This window comes from Citrus sinensis, chromosome 8, assembly GCF_022201045.2.
Source record: "Citrus sinensis cultivar Valencia sweet orange chromosome 8, DVS_A1.0, whole genome shotgun sequence".
Lineage (NCBI taxonomy): Eukaryota > Viridiplantae > Streptophyta > Magnoliopsida > Sapindales > Rutaceae > Citrus > Citrus sinensis.
The window spans coordinates 983,955-1,008,787 of record NC_068563.1 but is presented as its reverse complement, the minus strand read 5'-3'; the positions used below and the strand labels follow the sequence as shown (position 1 = coordinate 1,008,787).

The 24,833-nt window shown below is 33.8% G+C and overlaps 5 protein-coding genes across 6 annotated transcripts; 4 read left to right on the top strand and 1 right to left on the bottom strand.

Annotated features, from left to right (window-relative positions):
• The first annotated feature begins 1,038 nt into the window (after positions 1-1,038).
• LOC102626335 (probable BOI-related E3 ubiquitin-protein ligase 3) lies at positions 1,039-2,966 on the top strand. Its single transcript, XM_006486667.4, has 2 exons — positions 1,039-2,002; positions 2,152-2,966. Exons 1-2 carry the CDS (start codon positions 1,664-1,666, stop codon positions 2,734-2,736), a joined length of 924 nt encoding a protein of 307 aa, XP_006486730.2. The 5' UTR covers positions 1,039-1,663; the 3' UTR covers positions 2,737-2,966.
• Positions 2,967-5,142: 2,176 nt separating this feature from the next.
• Positions 5,143-8,771, top strand: LOC102626046 (probable CDP-diacylglycerol--inositol 3-phosphatidyltransferase 2). Of its 2 annotated transcripts, none has more exons than XM_025102103.2 (11): positions 5,143-5,410; positions 5,568-5,676; positions 5,794-5,878; positions 5,968-6,017; positions 6,681-6,720; positions 6,854-6,898; positions 6,989-7,054; positions 7,152-7,266; positions 7,365-7,424; positions 7,516-7,614; positions 8,335-8,771. In XM_025102103.2, the coding sequence occupies exons 2-11, from the start codon at positions 5,601-5,603 to the stop codon at positions 8,392-8,394; spliced, it is 696 nt and encodes a 231-aa protein (XP_024957871.2). In that variant the 5' UTR covers positions 5,143-5,410; positions 5,568-5,600; the 3' UTR covers positions 8,395-8,771. The 2 variants fall into 2 exon arrangements, with proteins under 2 accessions (XP_024957871.2, XP_006486729.2); XM_006486666.4 differs by having other exon boundaries at positions 5,157-5,410; positions 7,368-7,424.
• A 308-nt stretch (positions 8,772-9,079) lies between these two features.
• LOC102625762 (hypothetical protein) lies at positions 9,080-11,759 on the bottom strand. The gene is made up of 2 exons (XM_006486665.4): positions 11,311-11,759; positions 9,080-10,234 (listed from the first exon to the last, which is right to left on the bottom strand). The coding sequence occupies exons 1-2, from the start codon at positions 11,623-11,625 to the stop codon at positions 9,395-9,397; spliced, it is 1,155 nt and encodes a 384-aa protein (XP_006486728.2). The 5' UTR covers positions 11,626-11,759; the 3' UTR covers positions 9,080-9,394.
• Positions 11,760-16,607: 4,848 nt separating this feature from the next.
• Positions 16,608-19,842, top strand: LOC102625481 (glycerate dehydrogenase). The gene is made up of 13 exons (XM_006486664.3): positions 16,608-16,810; positions 16,915-16,998; positions 17,100-17,240; positions 17,559-17,680; positions 17,809-17,890; positions 18,257-18,329; positions 18,410-18,501; positions 18,600-18,674; positions 18,777-18,884; positions 18,998-19,075; positions 19,155-19,199; positions 19,322-19,436; positions 19,523-19,842. Exons 1-13 carry the CDS (start codon positions 16,688-16,690, stop codon positions 19,543-19,545), a joined length of 1,161 nt encoding a protein of 386 aa, XP_006486727.1. The 5' UTR covers positions 16,608-16,687; the 3' UTR covers positions 19,546-19,842.
• Positions 19,843-21,589: 1,747 nt separating this feature from the next.
• On the top strand, positions 21,590-23,124 carry LOC102625199 (SKP1-like protein 1B). The gene is made up of 2 exons (XM_006486663.4): positions 21,590-21,952; positions 22,771-23,124. The coding sequence occupies exons 1-2, from the start codon at positions 21,650-21,652 to the stop codon at positions 22,942-22,944; spliced, it is 477 nt and encodes a 158-aa protein (XP_006486726.1). The 5' UTR covers positions 21,590-21,649; the 3' UTR covers positions 22,945-23,124.
• Positions 23,125-24,833: the final 1,709 nt, after the last annotated feature.

The following is a 24,833-nucleotide window of genomic DNA, read 5'->3' as shown; positions in this document are numbered from 1 at the left end:
ATTTAATTATACCCAAAAAAGAAAAGAAAAGAAAAAAAAGCTTCAAAGTAAAAGTGAAAATCGTTCATGTTGTTGATGAAATTGTGCATTATTATCGTAGATGATTAATCTGAAGTAATGAATGCTATCAAATAACGCCTTGAGATGATTAACATATGAGGTTATATTATAGATATCCTTAATCTAGATTTATTTACTTTTAACACCAAGAATAAGAAGAATTCTATTCAAAATTAACGTTCCCTTACAAGTATTTTCAGAAACGGGTACGATTAAAAATTTCAGTAATTTTCTTCAATTATGAGAACAGTTTTTGATTCAACATCAAACCCACTTTAAGAAGTTAAAAACAATTAAAGTATAACTTAAATTTAGTAGATTTTATGCTCAAGAAGTTAAAAACAATAAAAGTATGACTTCAATTAGTAGATTTTATGCTAACTTTAACCCCCCCTAATTTCCTTCGTAACAAATACGTTTCGGAAACAATAATTATGGTAAATACACCTCTTAATCCTTGTTGTCTTATATATATTGAGGATTAAAGAAAGTAATTAAAGAGGTCAAAAATTGCCACGCCTAATCCAATTTTATGAAGCATTAACCACACGAAATCCTAACTTAACAATGATTAAAATAGTTTAATATTAGAATCATTTATTACCAAAACTATATAAATCATCTTTAAAATAAAAAAAGAATTTTGGGGAAACTACAAAAGTTGTTTAAAATTAAGACTAATTAATAAAAATAGCTCACTTACCGAATTTTCTCACTTTAGAACCCGAACTAGCGTTTCAAACATAAATACCCACAAGTAATTTGTATGCTAAATAAACAAGAAATTCGTCGAAAATTATGATGGAGTTAATATTTATGTCCCCAAAATTATGATAGAATTAGAAACGAAACTTCCAAAATTATTTATTTATTATACTCCCATAATAAGGAAAAAGCAATAAATAATCCTATTCTTCAGGCTTTCCAGATGACCAAACTGACAAAATCTGTGATTCTCTCTCCAAAATAAGAACTGACTTATTCAGAAAGAAGAAAGGACTACGCTCTCATTCATTGCCCACACCCACTTGGAATTGAATTTCTTATATTTTATTCAAATCAAGAAACACACACAAAAAAAAAAACAAAAAACAAAACCAAACCAAACAAACGCCTCTGAAATCTCTGACCCGATAGTTTAGTCACAAAATCTGCATGTGTACGTTGTTGCTTTGCTTACTACATCCCATACACCTCTTTATTACTTACTTTATACGATAAACAAGAGAAAAGAGACTCTCACTCCCCCATTAATTAATTTATTGTTTTTTAAAGCATTTGTTTATTTATCCCACATTCACACCTCAACATCACCACCTCTCGTATAAATACACACACGCCCCATGCCACCACTCCCCTTGTGTTCTTTAAATGTTCCTCAAAGCTAACATCAGTATACTCGCAGCACCGTCATCATCATATTCATAGGCCGGAGAGGAAAGAAAGAAAGGAAGGAAATCGCAAGTTCTTAAAAGCTTTTTACGGTTGATGAAGAAAAGATACCCGTTTGATGATTTGTAAAGGTTAAGGGATTAGAAGAAGAAGAAGGAAAGGTTTTGCTTTGTATTGGTTTTTGATCTTTGGTTGAGTAATTTTTTTATCAATGGCTATACAAGCAGCACATGGTTATTCAGAGAATAATATTGGTTTAGGGTTAGGATTTGGGTACGGGATTAATCCATTATTGGGTGGTGGCGGCTCCTCCCCCCAAGATTTGATCGTGGACAATGCTTGTTGTGGTGTTGGTGTTAATGGGTCCAATGGGTTTTGTTTCGATATGCAACCCCAAAAGCTGCGGCAACATCCACAACACATGCAGCAGCAGCAGCTACAGCATCAGCAACAGAGAAATCAAAATTTTGACTCAATGCCATTTTCTCAAAGCCTAGCTCTTCAAGCTGAGAAGCAAAGACAGGAGATTGATCATTATATTATATCACAGGTCAGAACTTGAAAAAAAAAAAAAAATCTGGGCTTGTTTAATATTTGCTTTCTCAAAGTTTTTGCCCCTAAAGTTTACGACTTTACTTCTTTTGTTGTTATTGCACGCGAAATTGATTTTTTTTTTTTTTTTGTTGTCTGTGGGAACAGAACGAGAGATTGAGATTGGTGTTACAAGAACAAAGAAAGCAGCAACTCGAGGTGCTGCTAAAGAAGATAGAGATAAAAACGTCAGCTTTACTGAGACAAAAAGATGAAGAGATAGCGAAAGCAACAAATAGGACAATGGAGTTAGAAATTTTGTTAAAGAAATTGGAGATGGAGAGCCAAGCATGGCAAAGAATAGCGCAAGAAAACGAAGCAATGGTGTTTTCACTCAATAACTCATTGGAACAATTGAAAGAAAAGGCCTTTTGTTGCTTCAACAATGGAGTCGAAGATGCAGAATCCTGCTGTGATGTAGAAGAAGAAGAAACAGAGCAAAACAGAGTAATCGGCATCGGTTTTGGTGAAAGTAATAATAATTATAATTACAAAGGAGCAGCGGAAACAGAGCAAGAACAGAGATCAACGAAGATGGTGATGGTTTGCAAAGGCTGTAACTCTAGGGATTCGTGCGTTTTGTTCCTTCCTTGTAGGCACCTTTGTGCATGCAGAGCATGTGAAGCTTTTCTTGATTCTTGCCCTGTTTGCTTAACACCAAAGAAGGCTAGCATAGAGGCCTTAATTTTCTAGGAAAGTGCAAGATTTTCCGGGAAATGAATAGAACCCATCATCCAGTTTCATGCAATCAATGTTAAATGTTATTATTATTATGTTATTAGATTGTTAGGCTTCTTGTACCTATAAGCTATAGCTAGGTTTTTTTTTTTTAATCTTAAAAAAGCTTTTAACATTAAATTAAATTTGTTGTTACTTGAAACAAAACAGGTAGTGAATGAAATGAACAGTAACTTTAAACAGAAGAGATCGTGGGATATCATCTCTTTTAATTTTCCAATAGTGGGATGATTTGTTTACTCTTTTAAGCTTATTTTTTTTGTCAAAAATTTTGGCACAGGCATTGGCCTTGCTGCCTGTGTTTGTGCAGCAGCAGAGACAGAGTTGTGTTACTGTTATTGTGCTTCAAATTTAACAGTGACAGGAGAGCCTGAAGCAAAAATGTCAGAATCTAACGTGTCAGTGTTCACACACACAAAGCCTCCATTATGAAGCTCTTTTCTTGAAGTTCTCCTAGACTAGGTAGCCTACAGGAAGTTAGTGGGATGGTTCATTGATTATCCTTTTGATTCTTCATTTTTACTAATTAATTGTCTCATTGATTTTGAGAAAAAAGGGGAGTGAAAAGCAGCAACCAAGCAAAGCTGCCATATTTCATCAGAAGATAGACACCCTTCATAATGTGTTGTTGTAGGCCTTTAAAAAAGCCAAATCTCCATTCTCGAGTGCTATTGCATTCAATACTCCTATTCATTTTGGGTTAATGAATGCAATTTTAACCCTCGGCTTGGGCAGGTCCCACGGATCCGCCAAGCTATTCACTAAATCACCCAACCTCCTGTTGTTCTTGAGGCAAAATTAAGGAATGCTTGGACCACAACTTAGCAAATGTTTTTCAAATTCCAATCTTTTAGGGGTGTTAAAAATACTTGCTAGGTTCAGCAGCCTCAATCCTTTTGGCTCTTCATAAGTATGTTTAGTGTTTTTTTTTTAAGAGCCGACGGGCATATGTTATTAGATTGATAAAAATAAAAATAAAAATAAAAATAAAAATATTATATCCCGCCTTTAAACAAAGATAAAGAAAGCTACGTGTGATTGTAACAAGTAGATGTTGTTAAATCTAGGGGGGAAAAAAAAATAGTAACTGGTAATTATTGTTGCGTGAGGGAAGAAAAAGAGGAGGCAGTGAGTGAGTGGACTTTGAAATTGTCAATTGATGGGCAGCTCTGTTATCGTATCTTTATCTTTATCAATCCCCATGATGTAGGGTTGATTGAGCACGGGATTCTTTCTGGCTGTGGCCTAGACCCCAAGTTGAAGGAAAAATGACGATGACGATGGCGATGACGTGGATATTTGACTGTTGATGGGCTTTTGCCACGTCATTGACCCAACAAAAATCACCCCGTTTTTTTTTTTTTAATTTAATTTAATTTAATGACCCTATTCTTCAGTTCTCTCCATTTTCTGGCCTGTCGATCTTTATACGAAACCAAGTCCTCAGTCATTTCGCAAAACAAGGCACCTTACAGCTACAGGCCTACACGTACGAATGATGAGGGACTGTTTGGATTCAGGTTTATCCTTTTGATTGATAGAACCGAGGTTGGGGATAAGCTTATCCCCTAAATTTGGGTTTTGTGGGTAAGGCCTTCCCTCCATAGTCTGTAACTCTGTTCCTCTTGGGTTCGTATCCCACTTGGATTTGAAGTTACTCACGAAAGCCTTTATCTATTTTTTATTTTTTATTTTTGGTTTTTCTCTTTTTAAACATTAAAATATAGCAATAGTAATATTCGTTTATTTATTTAATAAAAAGAGACAAATTATTAACGTATAATCAACATTTTTTTGTAACATTACATAACAAATTTACTTACTTATATTTACAATCAATTTTTTACGAACCCTTTAGATCAATTACAATTTGAATATTTGGACTAAAAAATAAATCTATTTTTAAAATATTTGAAAAGAAAAAAGAAAACACTAATGCATACACAACAATTTTGAACCGTATCTGTGGAAAAAGAAGTGAATTACCATTTAGTTATTGGATGGGTTATTTTTATTAATCAGTCTTTAATGATTTCTTTTCTCTTAAGATTGGCATTACAACACTTATAAAAACATGAGGTGATTAACAAAATAACATTTTATATAGAAGGATAATTATGTTACCATACTATAGAAGATTATTCTATATTTCTATTATATAAGAAAAAGACAGAAGATAGACTACATAAATTATTTTATTAACATTATAAATTTACTAACATAAGAGTGGTCTAGTCACATTATCTCACCAACAATACTATAGTTTATGCATTTACGATTAGCTACACGGTTTAAAGGGGTGTTTATGAAAGCATTTTTTTTTTCTTTTTAATTTCTGAATAACCATTTAAAACTGAAAAATGTAGGGAACTAAATTAAAAAAATATTTAGCACTAATAGAAATTTAAATAAAGCATCTCGTTAAAGCCGAAGTATTTACTTTTGATTTGTTTAATCATAAAACTTATACGTGATTAACAAGTTGGATTAAACTAAGATTTCAAGAAGATCACTGAGTCAGCGAAATCGAGAAGAAGATAAAGAAGAAAGAAACAACAAATCTCAAACTTTGTTGGTGAGCCAAAGGGTTTCTTCTCCAAGGCCCCTCGAACTCTCTTATCATTATCAGGTTCATTCTCTTGATTTGAGTTTCTCTTTATATCCCAGATCCCGCCACGTCAGCTGTTGGTCCAACGGTTTTTATTCCTTTTTTTCTGGGTCCCATGTGGTTTGGCGCGAGATCTTGTTGAGTAGACAAGACATTTTTAACTTCATGTTTTATGCAGGAGTTGTAAAGAGTTTATTAATTGGTAGCTTCAATGGCCAAAAGTTCCAAAAAATTAACACCAAGGCTCAGAAAATTATCTGTGTACCTCTACATTCCAAATATAATTGGTAAGCTCTTATCTTCTTGCATTAATTAATCTTGTTTATTGTATGCAAAACTTGACATTTTGATTGGTTATGGCTTCGTGGGTTTGATTTGTTTGTTTGATGAATTGGTAATGTAAGGTTATGCAAGAGTTCTATTGAATTGCTATGCATTTGGCGTCTGTTTCTCTAACAAATGGCTCTTCTCTGTTCTTTACTTTATCAGGTGAGAATCTATATAAGAAGTGGTTTCAAGCTTTGTAGTTTTTGATATTATAGTGCTAAGAGTGTAATGTGATTGTTCATTGGTTTCAGCTTTGTATGTGATGCCATTGATGGTTGGTGTGCTCGCAAATTCAATCAAGGTATGCAATGGCTTCAAGCATTGAAGCTAATTGAGATGCTAAATGCATGTCTTCTGAGTGTATGTGGTTAATTTGTGTGAACTTGGAGTTCTTTTATTTTGTTGTTACAAAAAAAGTAAATGGGGCTCCTTACTTTTTGTCAATTTGTAACATTCAAAGTTATAGTTGTCGTCAAAAAATTCTTGTTGCCTTGGTGAGTCCTTTTTGGTTTCTTAATCTATCCAGGGCTAGACCTACATTGTCATAGTGAGATATGGGCCATTGTGTTTTGTTTCTCAAATTGGAGTAATAGCCAATTTTCTATTGCTTTTATGATCTAGGGACTTGCTTTTGAATTTCCTTTGTGTGTTATGTTTTGCTCTAGTTAACTGAAGAGAACCAGAAATCCTGAAGTTATGCGCTTTTCTCTTAGAAAACTCGGTCTATTAATTATTGCCAATGAGACAGGCCTTGTTATTTCCTTGATTGAAGGTTTCTTCTGTATTGCAAATACTCGTATTCTTGAAATTCTATTCCCAGTTTCTTTATTCCATTTGACAACCAGTTTGTAAATTGTTCCTAAGGTTTTGTAATACTATATGGCATTTTTATTTTTTGAAGAGCAGAAACTGGTAGCTAATAATAACTAATACCTATGACTTATTTATCTTCTTCTTAGTTCAGTTTCGACCTTTGGAGCTGTATTGGACATGGTAACAGATAGGTAATCTCTGTCTCTCACTCTCTCTCTCTCTCTTTATCAGACTCACTTCATTCTTTTTCTGAAACTTGTAGAACATTAAATTATATGGGTGTGCTTTTCTACCTATTTTTATCGATAATGTTTTGTATGTCAGGATTAGCACAGCTTCTCTGCTGGCTATACTATCCCAAGTATATAGGTGAGAGTTTATTAGATGTTTATCTTATCATGTTCAATTAATATTTAAAATGTTCGCACAACTGATCCATTTGATAGGATTTTTCTGCAGGCCTGGGTTGGTTTTTGTGTCATTGCTTGCACTGGATATTGGTAGCCACTGGCTGCAGATGTACAGGTAACCTGAAATGACTCGATTGTATTCAGATGTTTCTTTTGCTGAAAGTGTTTATTTTGTTCGGAACCATACCTACCCTTCTGGATCTTTGTTGCAGTACCTTCTTGACAGGCAAAACTAGTCATAAAGATGTAAAAGACAGCACAAATTGGCTTTTCAAGGCTTACTACGGGAACCGAATATTTATGGGTTATTGTTGTGTGGCATGTGAGGTAATGTGTAGCTTTCACGCACTATTTGCCTTAGGGAAAAAAATTTTCTTTTACAAATTTTATTAATAATTGTTTCTTGATTCATCTGTTCCACCCGGCAGGTACTTTACTTAATCCTATTTCTTATTGTGGACACTCAGAGTGAAAGTCTGGTGGATGTAAGTTCTCATTCAGTTACCAGTTTTAGTCTGTCCAATTTGTAGAAAGATTGTCATTGTTGCTTGGTCTCTGAACTACTTCCTCCTTCAGGTTGTTGGGAGTTCTTTGCAACAGGGTTCTCTTCTTTCCATTCTAGTTGCTTTGAGTTTATTTGGATGGGCAATCAAGCAAGTGGTCAATGTTATACAGGTAGATGCTTGAACTCAATTCTAATAGAAACTATTGTGTATCCTAATTTTTCTTTTTCAGTAATTTTATGACTATCAACAAATTTATTGGCGTCGAAAATTGGTATGAAAATTTGAAATTATAGTACTGTGGATGTGTGGTAGATTCGCACACTGTCAATATGTAAAAGTCGGCATATAACCTTGTGTATGTTAAATGGGCTATTGACTATTTGATTGAGATGTCCATTTTCACTACTTTCACTTGGTTTATTTTATTTCCTTTTCCCTGGGAATAATAATTTATCCAGGACTGTAGAGAAAAAAAAAATGCACCTAGCTAGTTCAATGAGTTCACAAGATATATCAATAGGTATTGCATTTATTTGATTGGTGAGCCCAAATTGTGGCAAAGGATGGACAGTATTGCAATTGATCTCATTCTTTTATATGAAGTGATGGTAGTTTGAATCCAAGCTTCTATAGATAAAGTTGTACGAGCTTATACCGTGTGAGTCATTAGATTATGTTTATTTCAGATTGTAATTTAACTAAGTCTGGCTGATAAAGAACCGAAATGGGATCCACATTCTTGCACGAATTTTTGACTTCGACCTCTAATAGTCATCTATTCAAAGTGAATTTATGTGATTGGAGAGAATTGGTTGATCCTTTTTGTTATATAGTTGGCCTATTATATGATCTTGACTGTTCAAAATAAAACTTGATTTCATGGTTCCAGATGAAGACAGCAGCAGATGTGTGTGTGCATTACGACATCGAGAAGAAGCAGAAGCCTTAATATTCATCGACTTTTTCTATTACTGAAGAATCTACAAGTGGTTAGTGCTAAGGTGTCTATTATTTCGCACTGAAGCTCACATGTTGAGCGCGGCAGATGGGATGGGATCACTAACTTATTTTTGTTGATTTGATTTGATGTTTCTCTAAAGAGGGATTAGACACACTTAGGCAACTTGGTTTTCTTTTGGTTTCCATCAAGTATGTGCATTCCATGAATTATGGGAAACAAGGTGGCATTTGCATTTTTGGAAAGCCAGCAACAATTTGAAATGAGCATGGTTCCAGGAATTTTTTTTTTTTTAGCCCCCTGTGGATACTGGGATCTCCTTTTGGGTTTAAAGATTTGTTTAATAACCACTCGTTTTGCGTTCTAAATTTAGTGATTTATGCTCTGATTGATATTGAAATTGGAAGTTGTAGATTGTTTTTAAAATTAAGTAGATTTATTTCACACTCGTATAAATTTATAATATCTTTGCTATTTATATCAAACTTATGTTTATTTCATTTCATAGCGACGATGACTTTCCACAGCAGTTTTGCTCAATATCAATTAGAATGATGAATTTTCAACCCTTGATGATTTTATGTTTTCCTCGTTGCTTTTTTACATTATAAGTCAAAGAAACCGACTAAATTCTTAGTTCTTGAAAACTGGAAGAAATTAAAACTGCACGCAACAGTAAGGAGTGTGCAAGATTTTAAGTTTTACTTAGCAAACAAGATATTCAAATAGCTTAATTTAGAATCCTTGCCTTCCTAAGAAACACGGTATGCTTCTGACTTCAGACAAGACCCAGAATTTTTAGTGCAGTCTGTGGATTACAAGAGGAAATTTGAAATGAGATTGTAAAGATACCGATTCTCACTTACACAAGACACCATGCAAATGAACCCTTGTAGAGTTGTAGTAGACAAATTGAATAATCCTTTCCAAGATCTTCCTAATGCTAAAGAGAAGCTTGCAAAATGCGAATGTTGATACTTAGTCAGATGGATTAGTACAAGCTATATCCAAAAAATTGGCTAATGAGAATGGCAAATCCGAGAGCAATTGCCACAAGAGAAGATGCCCAGGTGAGTTTCTCAGTAATTCTGGGTATCCTATCCTTTAAAGCTTGACTACATGAACCTATAAACACTGTATAGCTTCCCATTGCAACTACAGTCCCAAGTAAGAACATGATGAGAAAGGCAGCACCAGCCAAGCGAGAAGGCAAAGCAAGTGCAGGCAAGACCATCATCAGTGCATCTGGTTGCAATCCGTGAACAATTCCAGTGGCAAATGTAGCAAAACCAACCTTCTTTTTTCCAACTGCAGGATTCTCAAGAGCCTCATAAACACTAACATCACACTCACCATTTTCTAGGGCAACGCATGGAGTGGGGACTTCAGAAGCTTCCTTAATACCCATAGCACCAATAACAAGTAGAGTCATTCCCACCACTCTAGTGCCCCAAGTTCGGATGACTTCAATGTGGAGCCTATCCTTTAGAAGTAGAAATAGTAGCCCAAAGATAACCTGGCCAGCATCATGGCCACAGCCCCAAAGAGCTCCAACTGCAGCACTTTCCATTCGGGTACGGCCAATTGAGAGTGGAGCCAAAGCAGCAAGGTGGTCGGGACCTGAAAGGGTGTGTAAGCAACCAGCAAAGAAACCAGTCCATGCACTACTTAATAATTCAGTCCGGATCAGCCTGCTCCCAACAGCAGCAGCTGCAGGTCCCCCAGTCCTAGCTGCCGTTTGAAAAGTTGCAAAAGCAGCTGGTGCAAAAACTGGGTGGATCAAGAAAACAATAGCAGCAGAAAGTGCTACAAGTGTTCCAGCAGCAATTGCCTGAAAAAAGCACACAATATGGTAATTTTTGTAAATTTTGTCTCCAAAGAAAAACATAATCATTGAACAGATTTAAACAATTGGATCATGCAAATTCTATTCAAATCCAACCTACTCCAAAGAATACCAATAACAAAATTTGTTAATTCTATGTAAGCCTGTGATATAACAGGGATGTAGTTATACAGATAAGCGCCCACAGGGCTATGCATTTGTTCATGCTGTAATGGAGCTGAAGCAATAACAGAGATAAATATTCACCGCTTTTTCGGATGCATGTAAAATTCCACGTGTGCTAGTATAACAATCTCTTAAAAAACTCACAACTGTTGGACATCAAAAAACTCAAAAAGAGTTACAAGAATTAGCCACTACTGCAAAATCTCTAATACATGAGTGTTTCTCATTGCTTTTTGGTGTGGGTTCTTCACAATCAAAGACTAACAATAACAATAAGTTAAATGCTGACACCACTGCATATTATACTTCACAATACACGTACACCTCAATAAAGGGTGTGGTAAGTGCTTCTGAAACAAAGCCAATTTAGCTCATATCACTATGGAAGAAAACATAAAATTAATCTAATTCTAAACCCAATAATCTAATGAAAGCATCTAACCACTATTGAACTGGAAAATTTGATCTTTACATTACTATCAAGGAGTGCTTCATATTAAAAATCTTTGAAGTTACAATTCATTATAAATTGGAAAGGATTTCAGATTCTATCATATTTATGCTCCATATTCTGAATTACATACACCGTGAGTGTCTAATTCTACAACTTTACATTTCATTACCATTTCTATCTCAAAAGGCTCCAAATTTTATTTTCACCTTCCTCTTTCCTCTCAATTTTCCTACCAACCAAACAGCCGATTACACACCAACAAATATCCAATTCACCACAAATACAAATAATTCATTAAACATAGAATCAATCGACACAAATATCGCATTCCATTCATTAAAATCAACGCATCAAATCTAAATTTAACCCGAACCCATGATCATTTCACAGAAATAAAAAACAGCCACAAACAATAAAAAAAATGTTAGAATTAAAAAAGTACCTTTTTCCCCTCAGTAGTTCTTTTTGCGATCTGCTTGAGAAAATTCGAACTCGGCATTGACTCATTCGGTGAGTCAACTCGATGAGGAGTCAGAGAACGGGAATCATTCAACTCTGATGAAGATGGATGAGAAAAATGAGATGGGTTTTCGTATTTGCAAGAAACTGAGCCGACCCGCTTGGACTCGGAGCGCAAAGAACAGAGAAAAGCGAGTTTAGGTGAGTCAATGGGGGAGAGTCGAGAGCGGAAAGGCGAAAACTTGAGATGGGTTTTGGTGAAATGAGTTGGAGAAGATGAATACAGAAGCCTCTCCATGGCTTCTTCGGAGAGTTTCTGGAAATTGAGGGAGATGGTCAGAAGCGGATAAAGTTTTAGCAAAGAGATGAAAGAGAGAATACCGGGGTTACTGAGTTCGAATGAATTATATTGTTGATTTTGTTTTCCTTTCTTTTTTTTATATAAATATATATATATATATATATATTAGGCCTAACCCCGCCTTCAATTATTTTGATTTTGATTTTTTTTTAAATTTATTAATTACGCACACACACCACATACCACGTGAAATGAGATTTCGAATTTAAATTGTACTTTTTTTAAAATCATATTCTTATTATTTTGTACAATAATATTACAGAGATGAAGATATAAATTTTGTATCTCAAATTATGTATCACTAATAATCATTTAGCATTTGTGAGGTATTAATTTTTATTTTATATTTTATATTACACTATCTAATAATTATGTTATCTTATGTGACCCGTCGATTTGAATATAAAATTATATTTTATTTTATGAATATTTACAATTAAAATCTATTAGAACTTGTTAGATTAATTGGGCGATAGAATTTTCCTAAACTTTTAGATAGAAAACACTTGAGTTTATTTCTAAAAGTTTAGAAGAGAATCAATTTTTGCAAATACATGTGAAGGAGTCAAACCACTAGCCACATGAGTGAGAAAATGATAGCTTCTCGTTGGACTTGTTTTGCATATAGTTTTTTTAAAATTTTGATAATTTGATGATCTTTATAGGTGAGAGAAATTTCTTGAAATGTTTATAAAATTATAAAAATTATTATTATTATTATTATTATTATATATATATATATATATATATATATATATATATATATATGTATACTTTTAATCACCCTAGACTTCCTTAAGTGACTAGTTACTTATAATATAACTCAACAGTTGCCTCTCACAACCAGTGGCGGATTTAGAAAAATAATTTACCGGGGGCTAAATTAAATAACAACAAAATGTAAAAATTGAAACTTAAATATATAAAATTTTTGGTAACCCACTTACAATTATTCTCTACGTGATTTTATATTCTGAAAACATTGTGCAATAGACTCATTATCAATACTATTAAATACATCTTTTTCTACACAAACAATCAAATTATCATTCATCCATTCATCTCCCATCCGATTCCGAAGTTCATTCTTCATAAATTTCATTGGTCAAAATTATATATATGAGTACTTACGTAAAAAAAATTAATTACAATTGAAAAAATTAATTTACTAATAGTTATAAACAAAATCACTAAAAAAAGAAATTATAAAGAGTAGAATTAGTCACTTGAACAATTATAATTTATATAGAGATGTGTTGACATGTGAACAAAAAATAAAATACGAAATTATTAACTTAATTTAAAAAAAATGAAAAGAATATGTTTATCTTATGCAAAATTGATGTAAAGGCAAGTCGGTCTCACGTCCCACCCACTCAAGCCCACAACAATTAATAAATCACCCCCCTCCTGGCTCCTTCTCATTTCGTTTTTTTCACTCCGATTATGAGAATAAAGAACATAACTGATGTCTGCAACTTCATCTTTTCTTCAAGACAATACCTAATTACAAGTTTGACACTCACAGTTCAATTTTGGGATTATAAATATTTTGGGCTGTGGGCTTTATTTTTTTAAGTAAAATTATTACTTTATAATTATTAAAATAATAGTTTAAATTTTAAAGAATGAGGTTATCTAATAATTTTTACAAGGACTATTTTAAATTTTAAATTTTCTTTTAAACAAAAAAATATTATTTTTTTCAGTGGGGGCTTGAGCCCCCAGTGGTCCTGCACTGCATCCGCCCCTGCTCACAAATGCACACTTAAGGTATAAGGAGTTGAATTTTGATAAAAATGATCAAGATGAAATGAAATTGACTTAGATCTTTTCTCTATTCTCACCATCATTTAAACTTCCATCGTCCACATTGCTAATGCGTTTGTTTTATTTTCAATCCAGAAAGTGGCGGCTTAAATGGGGTTCCGAAGTCTAAAGGAGTGGGGTTGATAAATGGGGGTGGTTGGAATTTGGAGAAGAGCAAGTGGATTGAAAGAAATTGGAGTTGAGTAGGCAAAGGTATGAGCTATGAGAAGAACTTTGGAGCTGCTTGAGCGTTTTGGGGGCGGGGGAGTTGGACATTTATGAGATGGTGAAGTGATCTTCTTGTATTTTTATCCCCTAAAACGACTGATTGTTGCTTGCTTTTCATTTGCCTTGCGCAATGAAATGAAAAGTCCAATTTTGACACCTAACCTTGCTCAAAACCACTTATCACTCCTATGCTTGCTTGACTGCCCCCGCTCGCGCTGTCGCGTACTCTCCTCGCGTTGACGTGTGCTCGCCACACGCAAAACCCAAAATTTGCAGCCATTTGTCTTCGTAAATAACACATCTAATGACATTTTTTTAGTAAACCATCAATTGATTTGTTTCGGCGGAACTATTCATATAACTGCCGGCTGTCGTATGTTCAATACCGTGGTCGTTAATTGTAATAGTTGTCGAGAGAGACATGTAGGAAAAAAGAATTAAAAAAAAGAACTTTATAAGTATACATATCCACACACATATGGTGGTGGAATACACGTGGATTTCACTAGAAAGGCTAAAAAGGTGGAGGTTGAAGAATGGAAAGGAGACAAAATGAGGATCACGCACTCTTGTTTAGTGTCCAGTGACATGAGTGTAATCACTTGGCAAAAGTTGATAGGCTTGTCTTAGGGGGAACTTGATGCCCGTGTCGAAAACTATCCGATGTACGTCTTTGTTAGGATATGAAGTTCAGCCCAATGTTTGCCGGAACACACCTTGATAAATGTTAAAAATGAAGGTAAAATAACATTGTAAATGATAAGAGTATGCCATGCATTATTTGTGGGATGGGCATTTCAAACTGAAAACTGATCAAATCAGGTGAATTCAACCAAATCGACTCGATTTGGGTCGGTTTGTACTTTTTAATAAGCTTAGCTCGACTACAGATTGCAAAACTATAACTAAGTGAATCTCGGATTGAAATCAGTTTGACAAATCTCAACCCGATCAAATTGATCAAATAAAAAAAATATAAAAAAAATGCCACATGTATTATCTTAATTGCCCATTACACTATGTAATTATAGAACATTACATCATATTAAAATAAAGTGTAATTATAAAACATTACATCATGTTACAATAAAGTGGATTATAAATGTATAGTAAATCTTAAATAAAAAGATGGATTTGAAATATGGGTCTGAAATCAATGAGTGATAAGTTAAAAGTGTCCCAAAAAAAAGTCCAAATTGTTTAACCAAATGTCAGTCCAAAATTCTTTTTGGGGTCAAGCCCAAACCCAATAACTACCTCCCTGAAATATGAATCAACGAACGTAACCTCAAAATAATTGAGCCCGTTTTCAGATTGTCTTAACTAGACAGCATTCCAAAATCATCCCAACATTTTAAAAATATTACACCCAAACTGTACGAGACGATTGAGCCCATTGTCAGGGATCTTAACTAACGATTGAACCCAATTCATTAAGCTTGATTAAGAGAGTCTTAAAAATGTACAGTGGACTACTCGATAATATTTTTCTGTATGTTCGGTAACTAGACATTTACAAATTTTATCTATACCAATTTGGCATTAATCAATTATATGGTACGATAATATAGCTAATTCACAAAACAATTTATGAAAATTTTATTAAACATTTAACAAATGACACATTAAATAATGTTATGCCACTCTTTATTTAAATTCTGAGTCAAGGATTGTGATTTTTTTTTTTTTATGATCTGAACTCTTTTAAAAAATAAATTCTGGTTGGCGGCTAATGAATAAATAAAAAAAATTAGTAAATTCTAACTATACATAATTACTAAAAAACATATAACACGATATCTTCAAAGTTTTTTTTTTAAAAAAATCGGATTATGAAAAGATCTTAATTCCTAAGGCAAATCAGCTCTCAAATACTACAACATGCGCGAAGATTTGAACTCTTCTCAAGTGTTCAAACAGAAGTGATTTCCAACAACTTACTCCTGCCCTTGGTGGAATAAACTCAGAAGGGCCCAAAACAAACAAATTTGTGATGCATGACCTAAAAAATCGACGGCTCTCATGTCACAAGCAACAGGACAATCGATATGGCATGATTTAGTAATGTTTATTTCCCAGAAGGACCATTTCAAAAAGCCCATGGGCTCATCTTGTCCAAACGCAAGATGGGTATATCCGTCATTTGAGAAAGAGGATAAATACCCTCTTACGTGTCATCCTGTTACGTTGCCATTTCACCTTTATCCAAAGTCTAATATACAAATTTGAGAGGTCCAAAAACTTGTAGCAGCACTACCCCGCTAGCTTACAAAAAACTACATCCTATGATCATCCAACTACCCCATTAACTTGCATCCCTTAATATAAACCATTCATTTTTTATGTTGTTTAAATATTAAAATTTTATATTTTATATTAAGTGATGCTATGCTTGTTTAATTAGGATAACTGATGTATTATTAAAAAAAATTCACTATTTAGATGAAAAATGATAAAACTTAATTATTAACTATCATTAAAACCATTAAATAATGTCACATTAGTTGGGATATACTCGATTAAGTAGACATATTATTATTATTATTATTATTATTATTATTATTATTATTATTATTATTATTATTATTATTATTATTATTATTATTATCGTGAATCTGAATCCCTACTATTATATCATAAATACAGAGCATAATAAAAAAATTTACTCCACACTTATAAATCAATATTTAGAAGAATAAGGGGATCATGTACTCCATGATAGAACAAAGAGTAACCCATCCAATCCAGTCAAGTTAAAACAAAACTCTGATTAAGAGAGAATGTCCAAAATAGCGATGGTTTCAAAAGGTGTTGCAATTTAATATCATGCGCTGCATCACACGTTATCATCATCCCCCTTAATTATATTTTATAGCAGAGTACATAACAAAATAAGCTCTGTTTTTCAAAGCACACGCTCTGTTTTTGGCACTTGGAACTTGAAACTGCCAACTTAGCTTCAATGGCGAAGCCAGTTTCAATTGAAGTGTGGAACCCAAATGGAAAATACAGAGTTGTTAGTACCAAGCCTATGCCTGGAACCCGCTGGATCAATCTCTTAATCGAACAAGATTGCCGTGTTGAAGTAGTCACTCTTTTTCATTTTTTTTCCCCTCTTTCTGTTTCTTTATTGAATTCTTCACGTAAACTTTGATCAAATTTTGTTCTTTTTTTTTTTCCAAATTTCAGATATGCACCCAGAAGAAAACTATACTCTCTGTTGAAGATATCATTGCTTTGATTGGTGACAAGTGCGATGGAGTCATTGGACAGGTATTTTATTTTCCACAATCAAGTAATTCTTTTTTTTTAATGAATGGTCAGAAGAGTTATTTCGGTTTGTTGAAGTTTGTAATATGGGTTTTGAGTTTCAGTTGACAGAGGACTGGGGAGAGACTTTGTTTGCTGCACTGAGTAGAGCAGGAGGAAAGGCTTTTAGTAACATGGCTGTTGGTTACAACAATGTTGACGTTAATGCTGCTAACAAATATGGTATTGCTGTTGGAAACACTCCTGTAAGTTTTCTTCAGTAGATTAATCTTCCTTTAAACTGTCGAATGTTACGATAATCACAATTTTTTTTTATCTAAGTTGAGGCATATTACATATAAGAAAATATTGCAGAGGGCGGAGTCCAGTGCATTTATTTTTTGATTCTGAACTAGGAACTCTTTATATATATATAAACTGTTAAAACACAAAAATTTGTTCTAACTTTCATTAAAGAGTAGCATAATCCATACATTGGAGTTGATAATGTTTTGTCTTTCAGCACTCTCATTTTGGAAGAGATCCGGGTTGTACTTAATTTCATTTATTGGTTGTATGGTTAGGGAGTACTTACTGAAACAACAGCAGAGTTAGCAGCTTCGCTCTCTCTAGCGGCTGCAAGAAGAATTGTTGAAGCAGATGAGTTTATGAGAGCTGGCTTATACGATGGATGGCTTCCAAATCTGTAGGAGCACAAGTTTACGCCACAATTTTATGTTATCTACTTACTTCACATATACCAATACAAATATGATGCACTCTAATTGATCCTTATAGTTTTAAGTCCCCGATTCTGCTGTTTTTTCCTGATAGATTCGTCGGGAACTTGCTCAAGGGACAGACTGTCGGTGTGATTGGAGCTGGTCGTATCGGATCTGCCTATGCTAGAATGATGGTAATTTTTTGCTAGTGAATTTCAAATCCATTTAGATTTTAGCATATCTACTTGAATTTGTCAAATGCTACTACTTTGATTTATCAATGGGTTGCTTCGTGGAATTGTTATCCAGCATAACAAATGGGTAGATCAATTTGAAACTACTGGTTGAATTGTCGACTTGTATACTTTACCGAAGCAAACCAAGTATAGGGAGTTATTATTATTATATCTTTATGATGCCAAATTTATTTGGTTCTCTATTTCTCCGCATTGATTCATGGTTGATTCTTGGAGCCAGCAAGTAATTTTGCTCAGTAAATCGCCAGATGTAGTTTTTTCTTCCATTCTTGGAAGTAATTCCCTTTTTCTTTTCTATGGCAGGTTGAAGGGTTCAAAATGAACCTCATTTACTATGATCTTTACCAAGCTACACGCTTGGAAAAGTTTGTCACAGGCGCGTCTTAATCCATCTGTTTTTGTAACCAATTTATACAAAACATTCTGTGCTTATACTCCAATGTTCCTCGATTGCAGCTTATGGTCAGTTTCTAAAAGCCAATGGTGAACAACCTGTCACTTGGAAAAGAGCCTCGTCCATGGATGAGGTGCTTCGAGAAGCAGATGTGGTGTGTACCCTTTGCTGAGAACTTATAGAGTGTTTTTGAGTATTACGTCTGAACTTCTGGTCGCAATTGTAATATATTATCATTGATGCTCTTCACAGATAAGTCTTCATCCAGTCTTGGATAAAACCACTTACCATTTGATCAACAAAGAAAGGCTTGCAACGATGAAGAAGGTAACTTTTAATGAATGTGCTTTTGTTATTGTGAAGTTCATTAGTGGACAGATACAACTGTTCCTTGGCTTGATGTTTATAAATCCTACTCAATATCTGTAGGAAGCGATTCTTGTCAACTGCAGTAGGGGTCCCGTGATTGATGAAGTAGCTCTGGTGGAGCATTTGAAACAAAATCCAATGTTTCGTGTTGGTCTTGATGTCTTTGAGGTAACAGAACTCGGCTTTTCTAGTTTCAAACACATATCCACACAGGACAGAGCAACATCATGTCCCAAGCTAACACGTGAATGGCCAATATATGATAATTCTTGCTGTATTAGGATGAGCCTTACATGAAGCCTGGACTCTCTGAAATGAAGAACGCCATCGTGGTACCTCACATTGCTTCCGCGTCCAAGGTAATATAATATAAATGGGGTAATCTATTTGAACTGTGGAACACAAAGATGGTAACGACTTGCCTTGTGCTTTCTGCAGTGGACTCGTGAAGGAATGGCAACCCTTGCTGCTCTGAATGTCCTGGTATGAAATAAGAACAAAGAAAAAGAAGCGAAGAACCCATTTCACTATTTAGCATTTGCTTTGTGCTTGATTTTCGCATTCTAACTTCTGACTCCTCTCACCTTTTTCCATGTGTATTATAGGGAAAGATCAAAGGATACCCCATATGGGGTAACCCAAATCAAGTAGAACCATTCTTGAACGAGAATGCTCAGCCTCCTGCTGCAAGTCCAAGTATTGTGAACTCAAAGGCATTGGGTAAAATCAAAATTTCCAATGTCAGCACAGTTTGCCTTACAATATCACGGTATCCTTGATCTTACCAATCTTGTTTCCTTTCGCAGGTTTGCCGGTTTCAAGGCTTTAAGCTCTCGGAAGCTTCACCACATTGGAGCCTAATGGTGTGCATAGAGAGCACCTTACTAAGTTTGAAGTGTAATTTGATGTGAGTGTTCAAAATTTTCATTATGAGAAGCATTAACAACCATGTACGTACGTGCTTTCGCGCAGTTGTGTTGTATTGACTGGCTTCATAATTTCACATTTTCTGCTGTATCTTAAATGACCTGGAGCCAGCGAACCCAAATTCTCCTCGAAAATTTTCGGATTTCAATTTGTATTCTTATTCCACTAATATCTACAAATAAAAACAAAATTACTCGAATAGTGATTTACCATCTAGAAATAAATAAAGAATTAAAAAAAATATTTATGATGATTTCAAAATATGGCTTTATGGACATTACTGACCAAGCATTACTCTCACTTAAAAAGTAAAAAACTAAAAATTAACATTCTTCTATATGGAGAGTATAAATCCAGTTAGTAACTGTATAGCCTAACGATTTACTTGAGTATAACAAAAAATAAAAAATAAAAAATCATTAAGTTCATACGATTATATAGATGCGAAAAATCATGAGTCCACAGGGTATAGGGCATAGGTCGGAATCCACGGAGCTAAATCCATCCAATTAAAGCACAACTTGAAGGTATTTTACCACCAAGTGGTAACTAATTTTTATAGATTAGAATTCAGCGCCAAATTTTTACTGAGCACTAAGTCAATTATTAGAATTGTTTTAAATTTTCTTTTTATCTTGTCTGACAACTATTGATTCAGTACTAAATAAAAATTCAGTTAAACACTTAATCTTTATTTAATTTTTATATGTCCCTCTATAATGTTGTAATTTTTCAATAATATAATAAATATGTTCAATTAGATCTAATCAATCGTACATATTATTTTTATTGATGAAATTAAAATGTTATAGGTAGTTGACAAACTGATTACAAAGATGATTCTAAATTTAACAATAAAAAGAATAATAGATTATTTTTATTGATAAAATTAAAATACTATAGGTAGTTGACAAACCGCGCACGCGCGCACACACACACATCAGATCTGCTGCTTCACGCCTCCACTATCACCAAATTGGCCCAAGCTTCACTTGGACTCGCAACCCGAATTTTCTCTTTTGAAGTTTTGATGGTGTATATTAATAATATATTATGATATGTTAAATTTTTAGTTGTTAATTGTTATAATAATCAACTTTTTTTTTTTGAAGAATTTAGTTAGGTTAGTAGATGGGGTAATCTTAAATTAATATTATGAAGAAGATAAAAATATTATGTCTTTCTAGAAATTGACCCAAACAATATCAAATCTGAACCCGGCTCGATTCAAATACAACTCAATTGTTTGACATGATCCGATCAAATCAGAACATATTCAGATTGGATTGAATCGGGTTACGTGTTCGGGTTGTGTTCAGATGAAAATTTTTCCAACCCAATCAACCTGAAACCTGATTGGGTTGACCCAATCCCGATTTTAACCGGTCCTAATGTTGGTAATCCAATTCTTCTGTGGCTAACCTCTCATTATTGTCCTTTTCTCTTTCTTTTGATTAGCTTAAAATTATTATTATTTTTTATCTACAACCTAAACATTACTAGTTATTTTTTAATTAATTAATTAATTATCATTATATTATATTATATTATATAAATGATTAAGATTAAAATACTTAAATATAAGATTCCACAATAATCCCACCACTAATGCTATAAAAGTACATACCATGCCATAGGGAGATCCATTTTTATATTAAAATCTTATATTATCATTATATTATTATTAACTATTATATTATAAGAAGGGTACGAATTATATGCTGCGCAAAGGGTACTCATTAATAAAATAAATAAATTTTAAATTAATACCAGGCCAGTAGTTTTTTTTGGCAATTTATAATGTTTTATTTTATATCGATTCCAGAACCTTCTTTCTTAATTCCGAAACGACCCAATCGAAACGGTATCGTTTTTTGCAGCTTTTTGAGAGCGGTATCGTATTTCACATCCCAAAACGTACCCTATATAAAATCCCACTCGCTTGCCCATTCATTCATCATTAGTTTCACAAATAGCTTTAGCGAAAACCGTAACTCTCAGAAACGATGTCGTCTGAGAAGAAGATCACTCTGAAGAGTTCGGACGGTGAGACGTTCGAGGTGGAGGAGACGGTGGCCCTCGAGTCGCAGACAATCAAGCACATGGTGGAGGACGACTGCGCCGACACCGTAATCCCGCTGCCGAATGTGACGAGCACGATTCTCTCGAAGGTTATCGAGTACTGCAAGAAGCACGTTGAGGCTGGGTCAGGGGACAAGAAGGACGACAAGTCGACCGAGGATGATCTCAAGACCTGGGATGCAGACTTCGTCAAGGTTGATCAGAATACCCTCTTTGACCTAATCTTGGTATATCCTCCCTCTCTCTCTCTCTATTTACGCCTTGCCCATTCTATTTGTTTGGATTTTTAGTTCTATTTGATGATATTGCTAGGAAGTTCTGATTTTTATTTTTGTTAGGGTTTTGGTATTTTTATGAAATTGGAATTTTATTTACGAAATAGAGGATTTTGATTTCGCTTCTCGTAAATGTCTTATATTTGATAACGGTTCTTTGTTATTAAAGAAAGTCACTCTTTTTTTTCCTCCCCGGTTATGGAATTGGGGTTTTTATTTTTTAGAAAAAGAGAATTTTGATTTGGTTTTAGTCTTGCTTTGTTGCTTTGGTTTTGAGTATTTGTTAATGGTTTTTTGGTTGTTAGTTGTTAGCTATTGAAACCCCGTGTTTGGAGGATTTTTGGAGGAGGATTTGTATGATAATGTGTTTTCTAGAATTTTTTTGGTGTTTGGTCTCAGATTTATGATGGTAATGACTCTGGTTGGTTGATGAGAAACAGTGGGGAACTAAAGTGAACAAAAGCATGTTTTTGGGTCTATAAATTAATCTAATAGTTTAATACGTTTTGGGTTATGCTTTTGTGCTTGTTCTGCATTTGCTTTGTCTCAGTGTCGTGCTGTTGGATTGTGGATAATGATTGTGCTCACCGGATAAAATGAGAACTTAATTTACTTGCTGCATTATCTGTAACTTCAATGGTTATCTTTGTACATATGTTTTTGTGTGGTGCATTTGTGTGCTTTGAACTAGCCTGCATCTTCTCTTGCTAATTGTGTAATAATTATAATGCTGTAGTTGCTGATGTTCTGTTTTCATTGCGTAATTTCAGGCCGCCAATTACCTGAACATTAAGGGTTTGCTGGACTTGACCTGCCAAACTGTTGCAGACATGATCAAGGGGAAGACTCCAGAGGAGATCCGCAAGACCTTCAACATCAAGAATGACTTCTCTCCCGATGAAGAAGAGGAGGTTCGGAGAGAGAACCAATGGGCATTCGAGTGAAGGACTGAAGTGATGAAGGCTCGGTAATTAATATTTGTGATAGGAATGTCGTTATAATGATAGTGGTCTTTTAGTATGTTGCCAGTAGGTGTCTAGTATTGAACATCAACATTTCCTTTTGTCGTGAACCTGTGAATGCTGCTCGATATAAATGTCATTGAACCCTTGTCTATTGCATTATATCTTCGTTTCTTGTCTCGCAATGCTCTTCTTTCCTGTAAATTATCTGAATTTGACCCTTTTTATACTTTAAATCTTCATTTTAGCTTTTAAGTTTAGTACTGGCTATGAACTCATATCTCTTCTTAGAACAATCACTTCCAGTTTAGAAATAAGCGAAATTAGTTAATGAATAAACCTACGATTAATCAATCAAGTGTTTTTTTTTTCCCAATACGTTTCTATCTTCAAGATCTAACGATAAAGATCTAAGGAGTTATGTAAAAGCTACCGGAGTTTACAAGATCTTATCTTAAACAACATAAATATTATTCATACCAAATGAAATTGTGGCTTACCCTATTGGGATAAATCTCTAAAAGTTGTACATTTCAACTATGAAATAAATTCCATTTAATTAGGATTTTAATTTTAATTTTTTAACCTTAAAGATTTCTTAATCAATCTAGGGTTCTATTGCTAGTCTGTTTCTTGGTTGGTTTATTATTTTTCTAAAGACCGTATAATTATATTAATATGTCCTAGGTTTTTTAAAACAATCGAGCAATAGATTTTAAAAAATTAATGTCCTTGATGTTTTATGAATTTTTACAATAATGATAATGGAGTCATTATGTACTCTTGGATTTAAATATTTAATTTTCACCATTGATTTAATTTAGTGGATAAATAATTAATTACTAAATAATTAATCGATAATGTTTAAGTTCATGGATACAATTTTATTTTTTATAATTCCATAAATATTTTTTAAACCACCAATAAAATTTAAATTTAAATATGTAAATATATACATTAATTTAGATGTATAAATAGCAAATATATATTATTCAATCTTCAACAATGCATGTTAATTTAGACTTCTTTTTTATTTATAAATGGGACACTAGAATTTTAAATTCTTAGTTTTATTCACTGTATTACGATTTTTTTAACTCAAGTCTAAAAACTTGAAAATTTTTTATTTCAGTGAAAAACGTGAATTAAAAATTTATTTGACCATAACTAGACTTAATTTGGACAAGTGATTTTTATATATGTCTAATGTGATTCTGGAAATTTTTATGATTTTATGACAAAACAATAAATTGTGTAGAATTTTTAGAACAAGTATGTTCCAAATAAAAAACTAAAATGTAAATTATTTTCAATAGTTTTTTAAGGAATTAAGATTTGTAATTTTTATCAATGAATTTCCAGTATGTTAGCATATTGTCACGGGCTGCTCAATTTTTTTGCCAAAGGAGGCTAAATTGGTGAGCTAGGGTACGCTCAAAAATAGGCCGCCTAATATATTAGCGAGCAATGGTGTGCTTAGCAGTAGGTCGCCCAGATTTTAGGCCCAAGTGTAAGCCAAAGTGAGCAAGCTCGACCCGATTTTAGAATTCTCTACAACACTCTATATTTGTACATATTTAGGAATTTTCTATATTAAGCATATGATTCATATGTAGAATTCTCTAGGCCTTAGAATTTTCTAGAGCTTGGTAGAGATATTGTGGCAAATTGCGCAAGGTGCATGGAACCCTCTAGATCTAGGCAAGCCTCCCTATAAATAAGGCATGACACTTGCCATTTCGCACACACCACACACGAAGCACAAGCAGCTCAAGCATACTTGGAAAGCTTTCTTATATTGTCTCTTTCGAGTAATAAAATTCTCTTCTGCTACATTGCTCTCTCTTTTCTTTAGCTTTTCCGCAAACATC